The following is a 21,098-nucleotide window of genomic DNA, read 5'->3' on the forward strand; positions in this document are numbered from 1 at the left end:
AGCTAGAGATAAACCCACAAATCAATGAATAAGTATTACTCGAGGACCGAAAGCCTTTGTCATGACGACATTAAAGTGCTCTGTGGGTATTTAATCCAAAATGAGGCTTTGTTCCAGTCCCGATAAAAATAAGGCTCCGATGGAAGGTGACCAGCTCCGAGGCTTCTCAGCACTGACCGGACGTGAAGAGCCCTCAGGTTTCCGTGCAGTTCAGGGGATGCTCAGGGAATCAAGCGACCAGCAGCACCGCGCCCGCCCCTTCCTTCTCCTGACAGTGACCTTGGAGGGTTCTCTGAGGTGGGCAGAGGAGCGAGGAAAGTTGCTTTTCATCAATCCAATGAAACTATGCAAAGACCTGGGAAACAGAAAAGCAGAGGCCGTTTCTGTCCTCACGGCTTCGGACGAGTATGAGTGAAAGTCTGCTCTGACGCGGGGTGAGTAAGTACACCTCTGGATGTCGTTCATAATATTTATTTTGGAAAAATATTTTAAAAAGGAATTTCTTCATTAACAAAACAGTAAAAAAAAAAAACCTCAAATAACATTTGCACAATATTCCATAAATACATTTATATACAAAAAAATATAATCACATAGACCCGAAGTGCCTTTGTACATATTTACCAAAAATTTAAATTATAAAAATGAACATCACAAAATACTCAAGCTTTACAGATATCATGAAAAATATTTTTACAAATCCAAAAAATAACGCACATTTTTTTCCACCTAGAAAAAACACATTTTAGTATCAAAAAGGACAATAAAGGCAGTGTTTGTGATTCTAATTCAAGAAAAGACTGGCTCATAAGAATCCAACATATACACTCCAAGCAGTGCGAGCTTCTCACGTAGTGATCAAGTCCATTCATTTAAATATATATTCTTTAAAAGCAACTGTCCATAGTGCAATGGAAACGTCCTAAAAGGCAGTGCGACAGGCGCCTGGAACGCCTGCCGGCCGCCCCCTCGGCAGGAAGAGGACCTGGCTTCCCAGCAGCAGTCACGAGCACCTCCGCTCCTCTCAGCAGCATCGTCGGGGCAGATATCCTTGGAAGTTCACTTATTCTAAGAGAAACGGGAATTCGCCACATCACCTCCACTTTACACCTAGGGGGGCCAAGAGACAGAGGGGAGGTTAGCGCAAGTCATAGGCCCGGTTCCGACCCGGCCGGGCCGAGGGTGGGTCGGGCAGCCGTGCGCTGACCTCAGTTGCGATGACGCACTCGTCCTTCTCCTCGGATATGACGTACACCGACTGGTACTTTGTGTCTTTCGAAGTGGAGTACACAGAGTCCGGCCTTTTTCTTTCAGCTGCTTCTCCACTAGAAGGGAAACGAAAGACATCCATAGTCAACACGTGAAAACATTTTTGAACAGTACAATGACCAGAGCTTGGAGGAACACAGCCAGCTGGTCCCCCTGCCCGGCCTGGCCCGAGGCACCCCGCGAGGGTCGGGCACCCTCCCCCCTGCTGGCCTTCCCGCCTGTCCCCTCGGGCCCGTAGCACGCACCCCCTGAGGGTCGGGGCACTCTTCTCCTCCCCCGCAGAGCCCTGGGGCTGGCTCTTGGCATCACGCTTGCTGTGGGGCTCCCCGCTGGCAGCGGCACCCTTGAGGTCCTGCAGCAGGTTATAGCCCACGGCGGGGTCGCAAGCCTTGAGGCTGTTCTTCTCGGTGCCGGGCTCCGTGTGCAGGTCCACCTTCTTGTTGGTGTTCTTGATCTGCGTGGCCCCGATGACGCTGACAGAGATGTCCTTCTCCCGCCGGCGGTTGGCCAGGTTATTCATGGTCTCCGCCTCCCCCGGGCACGGGTCGGCGGGGGGCCGGCGCTTCTGCAGCCTCAGCCGAACGCAGACCACGGCGGCGGCGCAGCCCAGCAGCAGCGTGAGGACGAGGACCGCGCCCGCGCCGACGGCCACCCAGGGGAACGCGCCGGCTTGGCCCTCCACGTACTTCTCGGTGAGGTCCACCACCACGGGGCCCGGGGGCAGCTCGGGAAGCAGGAACTGGCAGTTGGGGCCCCCGTAGCCCCGGGCGCACTCGCACAGGTAGCGGAGGGCCCGCTCGTGGCAGGTGGCCCCGTTGTGGCAGGGTGCGTGCTCACACCTGCTGACGGGGGCACTGCAGTTTGTGCCCGTGTACCCGGGGGGGCAGGTGCAGGAATACTCATTCACGCCGTCCCGGCACGTGCCGCCGTTGGCACACGGGGAAGAGGCACAGTCGTCCACGCTGTCATCACAGTGCCTCCCAGAGAAGCCGGCTTGGCAGCGGCACACGTAAGCATCGCCAAGGTCTACGCACTGTGCACCTGGGACACGGACAAGGGCAGCGGCTTGTCACCCAGAAAATGCCCTGAAGCACGTGCTGCCCCGGCCGCTGCGTCACACACCAAAGCAGAGACACAGGGGCAGACCGGACAGAGGCCACCGCTTAAGACAACATACATCAAACACAGGCCCACGGCGAGGGCCGGGGTGGGGTTTCTGGTCAAGCTCCATAAATCACCTAAAAAATACAGGCTAATACCTCCTGACATGCACCGTGCAAAACGCTTCGCCTACAGCGCTGCATTCGCCTTCACAGCAAGCCAACAAAGGACCCAGTTTACAGATGAGGAAACCAAGGCTTAAAGAGGATGACGTGCTCGCCCACAGTTACACAGTTAGTGACAAGTAAGACTTGAAACAGAAAGAAAGAGAAACGAAGAAAGGAAGGGAGGGAGGAGGCTGGGGTTTGGTCTTTGTCTTTCCAGAGCCAAGCCTGCTAAACCTCCCTATTCTTCCTCTCTAGACATGAAGCACCCACTGCTCTATTGGTTCAGCGGCTGGAAACCAACAGGAGAGAGAGCCTGACCCCAGGACGCCACACCTTCTGTACAGAACATGGAGAGCAAAGCGAGCTGATTCCTCTCCATCGATTATCACACCCCACGCAGAAGCTCCAGACGCTTCCAGAATGGTCCCGCCTGCCTGGGGCCCAGCTTCCCCCTCTGTGAGTTTGCTTAGGGCGCCCCCCCCACTCGTGGAGACCATACATCCTCGCAGCAGACGGCTCTGCTTGGTGACAGAGCAGAGCTGGGCTTCCCTCCAAAAGCGCAGTGGCTGGGCTGGCGCTGGGGCTGACCCGCTGATGTTCGGAGTCTCGGGCACCCGAGGCGCCGCAGGACGGCGCGCAGGTCATTGCGTCTCCACCTGCGCCGGGCCCTGCGGACAAGGAACGCCCCTGCCTGCCTTCCTAGCTCCCTGGGTGCTTCCAGACTCGGGGATGAGATGTCTATGAACAGTTTCTCACTGTTCAGACGGAAGGGCTTCTGAAACGCAAGGCAACTCACAAAGTGATGAACTCAGCCTGAAACTAAACTCTGCGCTTCTGACGCGTTCTCACCAGTGTGGACCACTGGACAACCTCTCGGATGGGTCAGGCGGCCCCCTTACCATTGGAACAGGGTGAGGAACTGCAGGAATCCATTTTCTTCTCACAGTTAAAGCCAGAGAAGCCCCCAGGGCAGCGGCAGGTGTACCCTCCCTTGGGGTTGTCCGAGCACCGTCCCCCGTTGAAGCAGGGGCCGTCGGCACACACCATGGCACTCAGCTCGCAGATCCTGCCGTAGAAGCCAGGCGGGCAGGTGCAAGAGTAGCTGTTCTCGAGGTCCTGAGTAATGGAGAAGATGAAGAAAGCTTTCCTACGTCGTTCCGAGGGACCCACACGGTCTGTCTCAAACCAGGGTTCCCGGTTCGGCAGGAGAGCCCACGGTGGCCAGACTCACCGTGCAGCTCCCTCCATTCCTGCAGGGGCTGGCACTGCACTCGTCCACCTCCGTCTCGCAGTTGGCCCCCGTGTACCCAGGCCGGCAAGAGCAAGTGTAGCTTCCCTGGCCCGTGTTGGTGCAGGTGGCCCCATTCTTGCAGGGCTTGTGGTGTGTGCAGTAGTTCAGGTCTGTGAGGGTGGAGACGGGAAGAGGAGGAGAAGGGAGGCCCAGGGTTAAATTCGGGAGACCGTACTTCCCTGAGACAGAGCCCGGGAAGCCAGGCTGCCTGGCGGGGGACAGGAGGCTTACCCTGGTTGCAGAAAAGGCCCCCCCAGCCTTCCTGGCAGTTGCATTGCCAGGGCTGCTGGCAGGTGCCGTGGAGACAGCCGGGGTACCGAATGCACTGGTCACAGTACCGGCCCTGCCAGCCCACTCTGCACCTTGGAGGAGAGGACAGAGTCAGTGGACGCTGACGCTACCGGCTTCCTGGCAACACCTTTCCCACTCACGAGAGACTGTCTTCCAACAGCATCAACACCGCTGGTTCTCAAATGAGGCAGGACACTGGACCGTCCTCAGGAGCTTTAAACCACGTGGATGCCTTCGTCCCACGTCAGAGGGTCTGACTCTGGGTCCAAGGGCCAACCGGGGCAGCATCTCTAGGTAATTCTAATGTGCTGCGAAGTTTGAGAACCAACTAAACTCTCTCTTCTTCTGTGCCAATTCTTTTTAAATCTGCATCTGTAAGTTCCACACCACTGAGGAGCTTAGATGGATGACAGCCCTTGACCCTATGCCCGTCCATGTATTTATTTAGTAGAAACACAGAAAAACAGCTCCCTCCAACCAGGTAATCTTACCTGCGGTTTTCAAAAGCACATCTAGAGATGCTTTACTAATACGCTAGGTGTAAAAGGACAACAAGAAAAAGAAAAAAGCAGCTCTTGCAAACTTACTTGCATTCCCCTGGCTTGTCGCAAAACCCATGTTGCTCATCGCACCCCGGCAAGCAGATGGCTGCGAGAAGAAAAGGCACAGCGTCAAGCCCACCAGAGTGGCCCCCAGCACGACAGGGCTACAGACCGTGCCCAGCTCCGCCACAGAGCCTCGCCGAGCCCCGGGCGTCGGCCGTCCTGCCCGGTAGCCACGCGGACTTTACTCAGCCCAGGAGGGGCGTTCTTCTTAACGCAGCGGCTCCAGGACAAAAGAGCGCGGAAGCCCCCCCCACACCCGGCCCCTTTTCTTCTAAGAGAGGGTCAGAAGTCCTTCCCCCTCCTCCTCCCCCACTTCCCAATTCTATGCACAAAGCTCCACCTCTTAATACCCAGAAAGTGTGTGTGTAGATAAGGGTGGACAGCTGGTATGCAGAGTACCAGGGCAAGACAGCTGCTCTATTGTCTGTTCTCTCCCAGCAGCTGCCCCAGTGCAACAATACCGGCCTCCCCCTCGCCCCCCATGCCCCCACCCCTCACACACACCCCAGCGTGTACACCACACACACACACACACACACACACACACACACACACACACACACACACACACACACACACACACACGTGCACCCTTTCCACCAATGGGAACAGGCGTGCGTCCCAGCCGCCTATCCCCGGAGAGATCTAATCGATGGCACGCGCGAGCTGGGGGCGGGGACAGACTCCAGTGTTTGAATAAGAAGAAAAAAAGTTTAAGTTTATGGCAACCCCACGGCGAGGGAGAGGGAGGGTAGCCAGGAGGGAGGCGGCAGGCCGGCCAGAGGTCCCGGAGGGGGTGGGGAGGCTGGAGGCTGGGGTTTCAGCTGGCTCCCTTCTCCTGGTTATGAAACTCATTAACAAGCCGCTCCACAAGTTTTTAAGACAACAGAGCCAGCTCAGGCCAAGGCGAGCTCAGAGGAGCTGTGGAAAGCTGTGCGGGCTGAGCGACAGTGACACTGCAGGTACGCGCAAATCCAAACTGAGAAGCTGCGCCTCCCGGCGAGAGGTTCTGTCCTGCCAGAGAAGGTTCCCAGGCTCGGGGGCGGAAGCAAGGTTCCCTGGGGTTTCTGGGGAAGCCCTAGGACCCACCCCACCTGACACCTAGAGTGCGAGGTGGCAGTGAGGCAAGTGGGGTCCAGCTGAACCAGGCCCAGGAGCCAGCCGGTCCTCACAACCCTCCTATGCCCCCTGCACCTGTGCAGCTACCCTGCCTGCCTGGAGAATACAGAACTACGGCAGGCAGGGCCTAAGTCACTTCTGTAAAGGTATGTCCCCCCTCCCAGGCAGGGTACTACGCGAGCATCCCGCAAGCAGAACAAGCAGGGCTGGCAGGCCCAGGCCTCGAAACACACCCACCCACGTCCATAGACCCCGCGAGTGAAAGTGTCGTGAACAGTGGAGTGTTTTTAAACGGGCCAAGCACACCAACTCCGGAGAGAAAATGAAGCACTTTTCAATGAGAAGCTGTCTGGGCAAAGAGAACTCCTTTGGTAAAAGCACGCCCTGCACACAGCCTCCTCTCTGTTCCTCCCTTCCTTCCTCCCTCCCTTCCCTCAGGCTTACTTCCTGACCCCTGGCCCTGTGTCCAAAATCCTCCCTGATTAAGAAAGGCAGCTTCCCATAGCGGAAGTTGAAACGTCTAAGTTGACCCCAACCTGCCACTGGCTAACTGTGGGGTCTCAGCAAATCTCTCTGGTTCCCTGGCCCCGGTTTCCCCACCAGAACATCTCTCCGGGGCTAAAACCCCAAGATGCCAGCAGCTCAGAGAATACGTCCCCACTGCCGGGGGTGGGGGTGGGGGAGCAGGCCTGGGGAGGGTAAACTGAGGCAGCGGCGGCCCCCGCAGGGACTCACGCTCAGTGCAGTACTGGCCTTTCCAGCCAGGGTTGCAGACTTTTTCCCCTCGCTCCCCGCAGGTGAAGTGGCCGAAGGCGTCGTCGCGGGGGCGGCAGAAGACGGAGCAGCCTTCCCCATAGTAGTGTTCGTCACACACGAATCGGTAGGAGTACTTGAGGTCTGTGCGACCGCTGCTGTGCAGGTCCTGGGACCACTCCTCGCCCACCGTCAGGTGCCTCTGCGTGGCCAGGCGGCTGATGAGCCTTTCCGGGTTCTCTGCAGGAAGAGGATGCTCTGTTGGTTCTGACTGGGAACCCAGAGGCTCGGGGAGTGAGGGAGGTGGAAAGGATGCTGGGCAAGGAGGCTGAAGGCTCTTCTCCTCAACCTTCCGGAGTAACTTGCAGAATGAAAGATGCAGACGTTTGTTTCTGGGGAGATCTGAACTCAAATACATAATAACTGGAGACGCAGTTTGCACAGTTTGGGAGCGTTTTGGTTTGTTTTTACCTGTTGCGAGGTCATCAGGAGAATCAGAGTGGAGAGCTTCAATGATCAGAGAGAAGGTTCCCTGGAGGAAGGGGGAGGAGACAGAAGATAAACCAGAAATGTTTAAAAAAGAATCAAAGCTTTCGGGACGACCAAGTCGTCGCAGGTCTGTGTGCAGTGTGTCGTGGGGGTGGGGGGGGGGGTCTCTGTACATCTCTTGTCTGATTTCACTTTCCTTAAGGAAATGGAAGAACTTTTTAAAGAGTGGTTTCCTGACGTGTTTTTTCAGCCTGTTAATACAGGATATCGCAGTAAAAAAAAAAAAAAAGAAGAAGAAAAAGAAAAGGAAAAACGATTGCGCGCAGCAGGCGGGGCTGGAGGGGCTTGTCTGCAGTCTCCTGGGGAAGGCGCCAAGCAGAGGGCCTGGGGGCTGTCAGGCTGCGAGGGCGACTGAACAACTAGCCAGTCCACGAGCTGGGGAACTAGAACTTTCCCAAGTGAAGGGGCCCGTTCAACTTGGGGGCTAGGCGCAGAGACCGGATACGGAAATGTCCCAGGTCCTCAGCCTCTCTGCCTCACTCTATCCCGGCTGTCACCTCCCACACTCCCCTCCGCCGCCGCCGCCGCCGCCGCCGCCTGTAGATCACCCGGGCGTGGAGTCAATGCCCCAGGCGCCCGCGGACCGCGGCGCCCACCTGCCCAGGCCCAGCCGCGCGCCCCCGCCGCGCCCCGGAGCAGGGCTGGCGGCCGCCTCCCTGCCCACCTGCCGCCCGCCCCGCCCGCCCCGCGCCCGCAGGTGCGGCGCTCACCGGCCAGGTGAAGCCAAAGGGGAAGCGGATGGGGTTGCTGAAGGCGGTGTCCGCGCCCGCGCCGTCCGGGAGGCTGAAGGAGTCGACGCCCAGCACCGGCGTGACGGTGCTGCCGTAGGTGCAGGGAGGCTCGGGGGACACGCTGGCCTGGTAGTGCTTGAGGCACACGCGGAAGAAAGTCCTGCAGGCGCACGGCGGCGGCCCCGCGCCCCCGCGGCAGCAGTTGCGGTTCCCCAGCAGCCCCTTCTTGTTGACGAACTCCTGCAGCTTCAGCTCGAACACCCCGGAGCTCCAGACCTGCGGGCGAGGCTAGGGCGTGGGGCTCCAGGCGCGGGGAGCCCGCCCGGCCGCGTCCTGCCCCGGGCCCTGCCCCCCGCGCGGCCCGCGCCCCGGGTCCCCCCCCACCTGACGCCACAGGGAGCCGGAGAGCCCCGCTGACAGCCTACCTGACGGCGCGGCCCTTAGGACCGCGCCTGGCAACTTACCTGGCACAGCAGGGCCGAGAGCACGGCGAGGGCCAGGGCGCACCGCCGGCCCATGGTGCACCGCCGGCCGCGCTCGCTCTCCTCGCGTCCCCCTTCTCTTCTGAAATCGCCAGGGAATGCTCGGGGAGGAAGGTGTCTCCAGGAGCGCGGGCAGGAAAGCGCCGCCGCTTTGCCTCGGGCTGGGATTATCCGGACTTCTTTCCTCAAGGGTCCGTCTCCGGCTCTTTCGGAGGCCGAGTTTCCTTAGATCCTCCCTGCGGAGGCGACTGCGGCTCCGGGGATGCACGAGGGGGAAAAAAAAAAAAGGCTCCCCGGAGAGATTGCTTCTGGCGCGGCAACTTTCGGTTTTCCCCTCTTTCTTCCAATCCACGAGTAGGTAGGGGTCGTCTGCTTCCTGGTTTTGTCTCAAGATTCTTCGCAGAAAAAAAAAAAAAAGGAAGAAAGAAAGAAAGAAAAAAAAGAGAGGAGAGAAAGCGTCCAGATATTCAGCCCAATTCCCGACGAGCTGCAGGGCTCCCCGCGAGTCCGATTAGCGAGCCGGGGTCTGGAAATCCCACGCGCGAGGCGGTAATCCGGCGCCGGCGGAGCGCCCGCGGGTGCGGCCCGGCCAGCTCACTCGGCGGCCGCGGTCCGGGGAGCGCCCTGGACCCGAGTTTTTCCCAGGGACCCAGCCAGTGCCATCCAGGTCAACACCCGGGGTCCCGGACCGGGTCCCGGCGGAGGCTGCGCGCCAGGCTGTGCGTCTGGTGCGGCGCCGGCCGGGGCTCCGCGGGCGCGCAAGGGCTCGGGCTCGCCCCGCGCCGCCGCCTTATATCCCGCCGGCCGCCCGCATGGCTAATGAGATGCAAATGAGCAGCCCCCCAATCTGGCGAGAGCTGTCACAAAGGAGCCACTTTTCCAAACCCTCCTCTCAATGGATCGCCAAATGGTCAGTGAGCTGTAAAATGTGCAACCCTCCTCCCCGCCCCCACCCTCCCCGCCCCCGGCCCTCCCCTGCCCCCGCCCCCAGCCCCCCACCGCACGAAACGCACTCATTTACATTCCTGTAAAACGTTCACCGCAAGAATCCCCTCTGCGCCCGAGGCTGGTGCCGCCGCCCGGGCTCCTCGGCGCTGCCCTCCCGGCCACAGGCTCGCAGAGGCCCCGGGACCCGCGGGGGTGGCGCTGCGCCCCTGCCCTGCCGTGAGCCACCCGGCGGGTGAGGCCGCGTCCGGCCTCGGGAACTCTCCGGTCGCCGCGGCGCCCGCCTTCGTCCCTGTTGCGCGCCGCGGCCGGGGTCTGGCGGCGGGGGCGAAGTCGGAGGCCCAGTTCCCGGTGGGCCGCCCCTTCTCCCGGGCAGCCTCTTCCTAAGGAGGAGTCTCCAGGGCGGGGGACCGGGCACGAGAGGGAGGGGGCAGGCTTGAGCGGCGGGCAGAGGGTGGCGAGAGGGCAGCGGCAGTTTCGGGAAGTTTGGGAAGGTCTGACACCCAGACGTCTCCGGGCAAGGACGGCGACTCTGCGTCTGGGAACACAGGGGCGAGCGCGGCGCCCCCGGGGACCCTATTGCCGCGAGCTCGGGGTGTCCCCGCGCTGGTCGGCGGCCGCTGGGGGGCGGGGTCCGGCTAGCGCCCGGGATCCTGACGCCTTAAACCACCGCCCCCCCTCCGCCCCAAAAACACACACGCACCCTTCCGGGCGCTATTCTCGGCCTCCGACACCTTTCCTGGGTCTCCGGCCCCTTTCTCCTGTGTCTTCCCCCCTCGGCCTCCCTCTGCTTGGTAAAAAGTGAGTTTGGTGTGTGTCGTTCGCGTGGCTGTCATTAAGGCAGTCTGTTATTGTGCGAGGCTGAATCAGTGGCTCTTTGTGCGCTCAGCTGTATGGTAATGCAGACCGCACCTGCTCCCCGCACAATGCGGAGAGAAAGAGCTCCCCTCCGCGCGCGCCGCGGCCTCTGCAACAATGTCCGGCACATGTTCTAAAGACCCTCTAGCCTGGCCGACTCAACCCGCAACCTTCGCACAACCATCACCTTATTAGGGTTTACACGTCCATCAGACACTAGAACTTTTGTTTTCATTTTTTTTTTAAGGGAAATGAGTTTATTGGGAGGGCCGAGAACACACGTTATCACACAATGAGCTATCTAAATTGCTCTCATGGTTGCGGGCGCAATGCAGAGTTAAGGTGGGGCCTGGACTCCTACTCCGGCATCCAGCTTCTTGCTGGGCGCACTTCGAGGTCTCTCTCCCACCCCCTTCTGCTCCTCCTTTATTCCCCCCTCCCCCCAACACCTAGGGCAGCTTCCTCCAGGACGAGCAGTGTGAGCGTTGGAGTACATGTCACTTGGACGGCAGCACAGCCCCAGGGCGCCTGGCCACAGGGCCTTGCTCTAGGTGTGCTACGGCTGCCTTGTTAGTGGGAACAAGTGTGGCAAAGTGTGACTTTCATTGAGGCAGATGTTGAGATCACAGTGTACCATGTAATGCACGGGAAGAGGGCAAATTCTCAAATACCAAAGTAATCAGTTGAAGTCATTCATGGCCATCCCTCCAGCTGTTAGGCAACAGGCTCCCAAATACCTTCAGGACAGATTGTAGGTTTTCCACTGATGCCAGAGAAGCAAAGAATTAATCGAAAGTAATGTGCATGTAATGTTTAAGGCTGAGGTGAGAAAGGCAGGCTTGGACCCCACCAGAACCCCCTACGGTTTGGTTCACAACAAATGGAGACTTCAAAACCTCCTGTGCCCCCAGGACGGTGGCAGTCCCAGCGTGGCCGCCCTCTGTGGACTTTTCGAGGACTCGCTGCATCACCACAGGGCTGGGCCAGTGTGAATCCTAATTTAATCTTGCCACCTAGTGTCAGCATCCTTTTTTCACTACATCCATGTTTCCTCTGAAAGCTAATTTCTGAGAACTCTGCTCCCTACTGCATGGAAGCTGGTGTGTGTGTGTGTGTGTGTGTGTGTGTGAGAGAGAGAGAGAGAGAGAGAGAGAGAGAGAGAGAGAGAGAGACAGTGGTGGGGAGAGAGGTAAGAGGGTTCCAGGAGCAGGAGAGGCCAAAAGAAGAAAGGAATGTGAACTCTAAATCCTCTGTGCTTCCAGACTGAGAGTAGATTTCGGTAAGAAATGAAATATAGGGAACCTTTTAATTAGAAAATGGAAGTGGGAAACAGGCTCATCTGAATGCCTGTTTAGAAAACTGGAAATAAAAAGTTCCACGCCCAAGGGCTTAAACCTTGTGGGGGGGGGAACGACTTGCCCCAAATCTTTAACAAACCCGCCTCAGTATCAAGTATTTGTTAAATTGACATGGCACAGATTTCTCGATTACAGCGGCAAAGCGGAACTGAAAGGCATCGTAAAATCCATCAGAATCCTGCCCAAAGCGTTCATTCTTTTCCAACTTAATTTATGCCACGCAATTCTGTATTGGGGAAATCAAGCAGAAAGCCCTTTTCTTGCCCTTCCTCCTCCTCCGGCTCTTCTTTCCTCTACTTTCTTCCTCCTCTTCTCTCTCCATCTTCTTCTCCTTCTCTCTCTCTCTCTTTCCCCCCACCCCACGTTGGGCCCTCTCCCCCTCTCCCTTTCAAAGCTGAGCTAACGGGAGACTGTTTAACTTCAGTGTTTCTATAGGAGTCTGTTGTAGTTTAACTCCTGCACACCAGTAGCTGAGATGAACAAAGGAGAGACTCGAGGTCCAACTATTCATCCTTTCTTTGCACTTTAATTTTCATTGATTGGGAAGACAAGGGGAGCCCTTAGGGATTCAGGCTGAAGGGGGATGACACGCCTTTAGACGCCATCAGCCCCCTAGCCAGCCATCTGCTCCAAACCAAATGGCGTTTTTTCACTCCCTAACTGCATGTCTGTATACTCCTGCGACTAATCGCTCTGAACCCCCTAAATGCAGGAGGGAGCTTAAGCTCGACTATGTTAAACAGAGTTGCCCCCGTGCTGGCTTTAGCAGCCAGATTCCCTCCTCCCACACACACCATAAATCCTCACCTTGCTCATTAGGAAAAAGCAGGAAACTTTCTTTTAAATACTTTTTGATGTCTCAGCAAATTTACTGTACAAAGTGAGGCTCATTAGGGCTTCGAAGGCACCCAATACATCAGACACAGGAGTGGGGAGAGGGATTTACCACCTGGTGTTGGTGTTTTATTTTTGCCGGGCATTCAGAGCTTATAGCCCGAGTGACCCCAATGACCAGGGTAGGCTCAGCTGTATAATCAGAACCACAGCCGCACCAACTACAGCTGAGTTCTCTGCTTGTTGGCGACCCTGATCATTTTCCCCATCATTTTATTAGGCCACTTGGGAATAAAAGCTCACGACCATCATTTTATCAGATTAAATATGCCCGTCCTCAGCAGTGAGTGTGACTCACACTGTGGTCAGCCCCATCCTGTTTCCATCCCCGTTTGCCCAAAGAAAGGTTCTATCCCTGAGGTATGTGTGTGGCGGGGGAGGAGGGCTTGGGCAGATTGCAGTAAACAATGCCCAGAACAGGACCCAGACTCCAGGCCAGCCCCAGGTTCAGTTTTCTGTGTAAACAAGTCTGGAGACTTGAGTGGGGTTTGTGTTTTCTTAGACCAACTGAATACTGTATACCCAACAGAGAGGTTCTCTTTTTCCTAAGAAGAATTAGGGTCCTTGTTCAGAACAAGAAAATGAAAAACTTCCAGGCAGCAAATCTGGTGTTGATCAAACATGCCAGCTTACTTGAAAAAGAAGAAGATGATGACGGGAACCTAAAGCAAGTTTATTCATTGGCATTAGCATCCCATCTCCCACCAGCACACCCTTCTGCCCATTCCCCATCAGTCACAGGTCTGGAATCCTTCAGCGGGTGAAAGAGCAGAGGAACTGGCCTGCTTGCTTCGCACACAGGAAGCTCCACAGACATCTGCGGGTACAACCTCACCCGCGCGGGGTGGCTGTGATGGATGGTCTCTTACTTCTTCTTAAGGACAGAACCCCAGAGACACGTGAACATTTACAGGACGCACTGACCCGAATGTATACACGGTGTGTTTGCACCTGATCAAGTTCCTTCCGGATCACTCTGTTGAAGATACATCCTAACCCAAGCCATCCGTTTGTCCACGGCGGGAAAGAGGGGCAGATCTAGCTTTTATATTCAGGCTCCGGGGCTTCCCTCTCGCTAAGGATAAACGCTACGCGGCACACCAAGGAAGGCCCCACAGCTCGGCCTCCCCTGCCCTCCCTGGGACGTTTCCCTCGGGGGAGGGGCGGCCTGCAGACGCCCAGGACCACTCCTGGTGGGCGGCAGGTTGGCGCGAGGCGGAGGGCGCCGGTACCGGAGGACAGAGCCCAGGGAAGACCCAGTGGGCTTGACGCCTCCCCTCCGCCCTCCCTTCCACCCGCCAAGCGCAGACACCCGCGGTAGGGAGGAAGGACGGCCCGGCCACGTGGTCCGGAGCGGGGACCCCGCGCCCTGGGGCGCAGCGCGGGCCGGGGTTGCGGAGGCATGCGCTGGTTTGCATGAGAAAGGCGGTCGCGTGGCTCAGCTGGCGGCGCGGAGTCCGCTCCTCCGACCCCGGGATCATCTGCCCGGCGGTCCGCGCTCATCTCCATGACAAAGCGCTGTTTACCTGGCGCGGCTCCGGGCGCCTTTGTCCCGATCGGATGACCGCGCAGCTGCTCCGCTCACCCGCCCGAGCGGCCCCCGACTGAACGCGCCGGGCCGGGCGCTCTGGAGGGCTGCCTGGAGGGGGTGCGGCGCCAGTGGGCGCTCCGGAGGGCTGCCTGGAGGGGGTGGCGGCGGCGGGCCGGGCACTCGCCGCAGGGGCATGAGCGCCGGGTTGGGAGGGCCAGGTCAGCGGGTCACCCCCGGCCGCCGGGCGTGCGGCGGTGTGGGGGGGGCCCACCCGGTCACCTGCACCGAGGCGCGGCCCCACCTGGGGGTCGCCGGCCCGTGACCGTGTCAGACAATGAGGATGGGAAAGAAAGGGCGGTGCGAGCGACCCGGGCCCTCCCGAGGCCTCGCTCCGGGACGCGCCCCATCCGGAGGTCGCGGGCACCTGTCGCCGGTCCCGGCGCCCGTCAATCACCCGGCCCGCGGGGCGGGGCGCGGGCCGGGCCGGAACCGCGAGGAGGCCGCCCCGCCCGCTTGTCCCAGCCGGACCCGAGCTGCCCTGCGCGACTGCGCCGTCCTTCCCCGCCTCCCACCTCCTTTCTGCGAGCATCTGCCCGCAGAGGAACAGATGTGGGCACCTGCGGTGACAGGCCGCATATGTTCCATCCTATTCACAGGCATTCAGACGTGGCTACAATGAGCGGCCTTTGTGCGCACAGTCACTAAATATATTAATCTGCACTCCCCAGAGCACCGGGCTGTTTAATTTTTCACTAGCAATAACATCTGATCTAATCCTTAAATCGGCTCCCAAAAGCCTGCCCTCCCGCCCTCCTTTTTTTCCTCTTTCTCCCCACCCCCTCCCGAAAAACGTGTGAAGCTATTCAACCTTCCACCTGTTGCCTGCTGAACTGGGCGTGGGTTCCTGCAGCATCTGATGTCGGTCGGGGCAGGGGGTGGAGGTGGGATTGGGGGCGGGCGGGGGCGGCTGTGCGGGGGATGCTGCCTGGCCACACGGGCACCGCCAGGGCCTGTGTACCAGAAGGAAAATAAGCGCAACGTGCGAGGGTGGCTCCCGAATGCTGTGCAAACAAAGAACGATGATTATTAAACAGCTTCCAAAGCAGCCCAGCATACCCATCCTCTCCGTGGAAGCGCCTTGAAAATGTACAAGTTCCCATTTATCTTTTTGTTTATTAAACTCTGATGGTCATTATAAACACTGGTCAATAGGCCACACAGCCAAAAGGTAACATAAATCTCAGATGTGCGACTTAGATTTTTTTAAGCGATTTTGTTGCGTGACTCTTTTATCTTAGCATCCCGTATTCTGTTTTGGTTTGTTTTCGGTCACAATGAGTCCCTTAGTGCCATTGTGGGTGTCACAATGCAGACGGACATCGGGCTGTGAATGAAGACAGAGGCAGTTTAAACAAACCGAGCTCTTTCTTTCCTTTCCGTCCATTGTACTATGAATGGGCCTTCTGCATTCGGCTGCTAGGAGACGGCTTTGCAAAGCCCTACTCCAGTAAATGGGCTGGAGAGAAAGGGACCCCAATAAACAGCCTAAGTATTGGAGAAAAAAGGGGGACAAGTTCAGGCAAATGTTTTTCCACCTTCGCATCAACACCTTTCCTAATCTCAAAACTAAGACATACTTTCCAGCAGTTTCCCTCCTTCTTGTCACTGTAATTCTTACTCCCCCCCCCGACCCCCCACACCTCCTAGGAGACGCAGAGTGGGGACAGCACTGGCTCACCATTGAGATCTGTTTCCAAATGCTGCTTTGTCTCCGGAAAGTAGAATGGGGCACGGGGCTGTTTATCAGTCATCATTGCTAATAACTAAGGATTGCAAACTGCTCTCAAAATGGATGCCTGGATGTGTTGCTAGGTAAGTAGGGGCAGGGTTGGTGAGTCTGGACATTTAAGGAACAATCATGAACTATGAATTGTTTTCGTGGTAGTTGGAACTGTTCTGATTAACATAGGTAGGTTAACTGAAGCAAGACACATAGCTGTTTTCAGGTCAAGGGTCCAGCTTGAGTACATTAGGGAATGACCCACCACCACCACCTGCGTTTCTCAGGGGCTAGAACGAAGTCACAGGCCACCACCGATCCAAACGCAGTCGAGGGAAATGGGAGAACCACGACTGGCTTATGTCAATCACAGTCCACAGCTGGGGCTACTGTCAGGCCCAGAGCACATGGCAATGAGAAGGCCAATTCGTTTAGTCGTTTATTCACTCATCCACTCACTGCTCAAGGGGCTGGAGGTCCAGAGTGAAATCAGACCTGCTTCCTGCCACTAGATGAGTGGTAGAAGTAGAGAAGTGTCGCTTGGTCTTTTGTTTTTGGAGAGAGTTTTTGTAGGATTAATATGTCTTCCTTCAATGTTTGAATAGAACTCACCAGTGAGACCACCTGGGTCTGGAATTTTCCTTTTTGGAAGATTTTTACTTACAAATTCAACTTAATATGGGGTTTAAGAAATATAGGGTTACTCAGATTTTCTATTTTTTCTTTGGTCAGGTTTGGTAATTCATATGGTTCAAGGAATTTCTTCATCTCATCTAAAGATGCTCAGATAGTCTCCTTTTTACCCTTTGGTGTTAGTGAAATCTGTGATACCATCCTTCATGCTTATTATGGGTAATCTGTGCCTCCTAGCCTTCTATCGTGATCAATACAGCTATGGGTTTATCAGCTTAATTGATCTTATCAAAGAACAGTCTTCTTTCAGAACCTCCATCCTTCACTTCCTGTTGCCTAATGTCTAAAACTAGTAATTTCATAAATTTTATCTAGTTGTTTACAGTGGAAGGACAAGTTCTGTAGGAATTATTCCTTCATGGGCAGAAGCTGAAACAGTTACGATACTTCTGGGTGCAAATAGCAGAAAACCCTAATTTAATATTCTTAACTTTAAGAAAAAGACACCGTCTCATAGAATGAGGAGGTAGAGTGGTTTTAGTTAACTTCTGGCTCAACCATGTCGTCAAGGCACAACGTGCCCTCCATCTTTCTGCCCCACCTTTCCTGCCTTGCTGGCTTCCAACATCGGTTAGCTGCCTCCTGTGATTGCATGAAGCCTGCAGGGACCCAAGAAGTCACAAATAGACACAAGGACGGCCAGTAGAGGAAGAGGACAATGTCTTTCTGTGTGATGCTCTTTGTTCAGTGACAAAACGATTCTGTAATAGTTACTGCGGATCAGCCACATAGAAGTCAGCATGTTTTAACAGTTGTAGCTTTTCTTCTTTCCCAGTTTTTGGGAAACGTTTTACTGTCTCTTAATTCCCAACTTCTCCCTACTTTCAACCTACAGTTTTCTTTTTCTCTTCCTTTCTTTTTGTCCCTGTTTTTCTCTCTTATGTAAATCCTTCATCCCCAAACTGATGAATCTGACGTGTACAGTAGGGCACAGGAAAGTGTCTACAGGTGGTATGAAGCAGAAGGTGGGGAAAAGGATGTGAAGAGTCTCATGTAAGTCTTTGTGCTCCTTTTACACTGATTTCTATGTACAACTTTCCTTTTAGATCCTAGGAAAGAGACCTGGGAGTAATCGCTGGCTCTTCCTTTCCTTCACCGTAGTGTATGTAGTCGTAAAAAATGTTAAGAAGCCATTAGAATGTAGAAAGATTCGAGTTTGAGTAATAATTGTGCCACTTACTACCATTGTACTAGTTACTTAATCACTTCTTAAAACTTATAATAGTTTCCTTTTATCAAAGTAATATACTTACAGATTTTAAAATTCAAATAGTACTTCTAGATTTACAAAAAAATAGCAATTTCCTACATCATGCATTCCCACTCCCAATTCTTTCCTTTCTAACTCGTAGCTACTTCTTTTGAAATTTACTCGTACTTTTAAAAAACTTTCTAATGCTATGTCTTTTTCAGTTGTGTACATTGTCTACAGACTTCCTAACTCTAGAAGATGAAGGTTTAACACTTCCACCTGATTTCCTAGACACACGCATATTTATGAACGCATAGAAGATCACCTCCCATTTTTTCAAAAATAATTATAGCATCCTTTTGATTAAATTACCATTCAGCATTTACCTCATTAAAATTATGGAATCATTATTCACAGCTGAGGCATATGCCACGATTACGTTTTCTTTTTTGTACAATTTTGTCTTTACTGGATTCAACAATTGCCAAATTTATTTGCTTATTGACCTTTCTATGTACCTATTACATACTGTCACCAAACTCTGAATATCTCCTTTTAAAACACTCAAGCAGGGCTTCCCTGGTGGCGCAGTGGTTAAGAATCCACCTGCCAATGCAGGAGACATGGGTTCGAGCCCTGGTCCGGGAAGATCCCACATGCCGCGGAGCAACTAAGCCCGTGCACCACAACTACTGAGCCTGCGCTCTAGAGCCCGCGAGCCACAACTACTGAGCCTGTGAGCCACAACTACTGAAGCCCATGCGCCTAGAGCCCATGCTCCGCAACAAGAGAAGCCACCACAATGAGAAGCCCGCGCACCGCAATGAAGAGTAGCCCCCGCTCGCCACAACTAGAGAAAGCCCGCGCGCAGCAACGAAGACCCAATGCAGCCAAAAATAAATAAATAAATAAAATAAATTCAAACAAACAAACGAAATAACACTCAAACATCTCAGGCATTCCATGGACTGGCTTTTTCCTGGAGATGTGTCTCTAGCTTTCTCCTGGGATTTCCCACCTCTCTCTTCACTTGGATTCCCTACTGTCCGGGTCCTAAATATTCCTTTTTCTTGGCCTCTTAGTTTTGGAGAATATCCTCCAGCAGGTATCTGAGATAAGGTATTTGGTAGAAAATATTTTTGAGCTGCATATCTGAAAATATTCCACCCTCACAATTATAACTAATATTTTGATTTTGAGTAGAATTCCACGTTAGAGTTATTTTCTTCAGAATTTTGAAATTTAGCGCTCCACCAAATTTCAGTTTCCTGTAACTCTACTGAGACTTTCCATGCCATGCTGGTTTCCACTCCCTAAATGCGACCTTTCTGTTTTTCCTTATGGAAGATCTTTAAGGTCCTTCCGCTGCCCCTGATGTCCTGACATTTTGTGATGATGTGCTTTCACGTGGGTCTTCATAGGCTTCTTGTGCTGGGCGTTTGGTGGGTCCTTTCCACAGGAGAGCATGTCTTTTAGATCCGGGAACTGTTCTTGAATTATTGCTTGAATAATGTCCTCTACTTCATTTTTCTGTCCTCTTTCATGTAACTCCTATTTTTCAGATGTCAAACTTCTTAATTTTCTAATTTTCTTATGTCTTTCTCTTTCTCCATCTTTTTCTCTTTGTTCTGTTATCTGAGAGATATCAAATTTATCTTCTATCAGTTTTTAAGTTTAAATTACTGCTTCTTAAATTTTCAAGAGCACATTTTCTGAATGTTCTTTTATATACTTTTTTTCCTTTCCCTGGTATATGATCCAGAGACTGCAGACCATGAAGTTTTTTATAATATTTTCTCTCTCCCTAGTTTCTGTTTGTTCCCTTTTTTGCTGTCTTCCTCAAACGTCTGTTGGTCTTGGTCATCTGTGCACATTCAGGAGGGGCAGAGCCGAGTGCCGCCGAGTGGCAGGGCTCACACAGGGTGGTGAATGGGGCTGTGGTCGGCCTGCCTCCTCTGCCTCCACCGTCTGGCTCTGGGGGTCTGCACTGTCTGTCAGTGTGAGGCTCCTGCTCCTACAGTCCGGGATGCGTGGCTTCTCCCTCACACCGCCTGAATCCCTACCTCCATCGCTGTCCTCCGTTTGCCCCTTCTGCCTACAAGTCCTTCTTCTTCTAATCCTGCCTCAGGCCCAACCCGCCCTTCCAGGCTCAGCTCGCACATTGTCTCCTTGCTGCCTTCTTCATCCATGTGTTCTAAGACTTTATGTGTCACTTGTTCCCTGATACCTGAAGTGTGTGTTTGTCTCCCCAACCACCCGTGCACTCAAGGCTTGAGACCATTTCACATACTGTTGGTGCGACCCTATGGCACCCAACAAGTATTAGGTGCTGAGCACTCTTTACTGATTTTAGAAAAAAATATCAACAGGAAATGAAAGCCTTGTAGGCCGAATGAAGAGATTGCTTCCCCAATTATTTAATACATACATATGGTGTCACTTCAATTTGGTAATGCTTTTTTTTTTTTTTGGTGGGGGGGCGGGTAGATTCTTAGTTCCCTGACCAGGGATCGAACCCATGCCCCCTGAAGTGGAAGGTGAGTCCTAACCACTGGACCACCAGGGAATTCCCATCAATGTGGTAATACTTTTTGAGTGCTTGATCTTCAAGAGACCCTGCAGGAACAATATTTGACCATCTTATTTCCCTGATGGAAGCCTCCAGCTCCCTGGGGCTTGCAGCAGCCCTCCTGAGATAGGTCATATGTAAAGATAGGTTTTGAGATGCATCTTAAATAACTTGATATTATTAATTGAAGTTTGTCAAGTATTTACTTAAAAAATAAGTTAGATTGGTTTCAAAGTTATTCTTCTGTCATAACACTTGGCTACCAAAATGTTCTCTTGGTTGTAGAGAAAAGGGTGGTGTTGTGACCAGAGAAATGGGAATTGTGTATAATCTGAAGCCTGCCTATCTCCCAGCCCAGGGGAGCATGTCCTTAATGGGAACCTTGCTGGCCTTAAAGCAGCTGCAGAAACAAAGTCGAAGCGGTGGCTACCAGAGTCCAAACTCCTTAACGTGAGACGCAGACACCGCACGACCAGGCAAGCGCGTCCTCGCTTCCTCCCCTCCTCCACTGCCGTGGCTGCCCGCCCCGGAGCTCTCATGCCCCGTTCCAGACCGCAAGCCTGCCCACTAAAACTGTGGGCTCCAGAATAGTTAGGGTGGCCGCCGCCGTCACAGCAATGCTAGCAAGGCTCCTCTCTACCTAGCGCTTGCTGTGCTCTGCTGTGTCCTTGGTCAGCCCAGGCTGGAAAGCACCGGCCTCCTCCAGACAGGACAGACACCGAGGCCCATGGTCGAGGTGGACAGCGCGCCAAGGTCCCTTGGCTGGAAAATCCACCCGCTCTGGACCCCCCGCCGCCTGCCTCCTGCGGGGCCCGGGCTCAGGGCCAGCCTGCCGTCTCCTAACAGCCCACACCGCCCTCCCTGCGCTCTTCCGCCAAACTGCGGCGTCAGGGCCCGGGCTCGCGTGTCCGCACCACCAG

General features: G+C 54.5%; 1 protein-coding gene across 1 annotated transcript; it reads right to left on the reverse strand.

Annotated features, from left to right (window-relative positions):
* Positions 1 to 455: 455 nt before the first annotated feature.
* On the reverse strand, positions 456 to 9,237 carry DLL1 (delta like canonical Notch ligand 1). The gene is made up of 10 exons (XM_079939272.1): positions 8,341 to 9,237; positions 7,856 to 8,152; positions 6,579 to 7,128; positions 4,707 to 4,767; positions 4,060 to 4,190; positions 3,769 to 3,938; positions 3,437 to 3,653; positions 1,515 to 2,310; positions 1,208 to 1,325; positions 456 to 1,110 (listed from the first exon to the last, which is right to left on the reverse strand). The coding sequence occupies exons 1-10, from the start codon at positions 8,392 to 8,394 to the stop codon at positions 1,105 to 1,107; spliced, it is 2,400 nt and encodes a 799-aa protein (XP_079795398.1). The 5' UTR covers positions 8,395 to 9,237; the 3' UTR covers positions 456 to 1,104.
* Between the last annotated feature and the right edge of the window lie 11,861 nt (positions 9,238 to 21,098).

Source organism: Stenella coeruleoalba (genome assembly GCF_951394435.1).
Source record: "Stenella coeruleoalba genome assembly, chromosome: 12".
Lineage (NCBI taxonomy): Eukaryota > Metazoa > Chordata > Mammalia > Artiodactyla > Delphinidae > Stenella > Stenella coeruleoalba.

Bases quoted from the DNA above. Each gene is read 5' to 3' on its own strand.
- DLL1 (XM_079939272.1), bottom strand. From the start codon at position 8,394: ATGGGCCGGCGGTGCGCCCTGGCCCTCGCCGTGCTCTCGGCCCTGCTG. The intron at 8,153-8,340 runs GTAAGTTGCCAG...CCTCGCCCGCAG, and splicing joins TCTCGGCCCTGCTGTGCCAG to GTCTGGAGCTCCGGGGTGTT. The intron at 3,939-4,059 runs GTAAGCCTCCTG...CCACCCTCACAG, and splicing joins GGGCCTTTTCTGCAACCAGG to ACCTGAACTACTGCACACAC.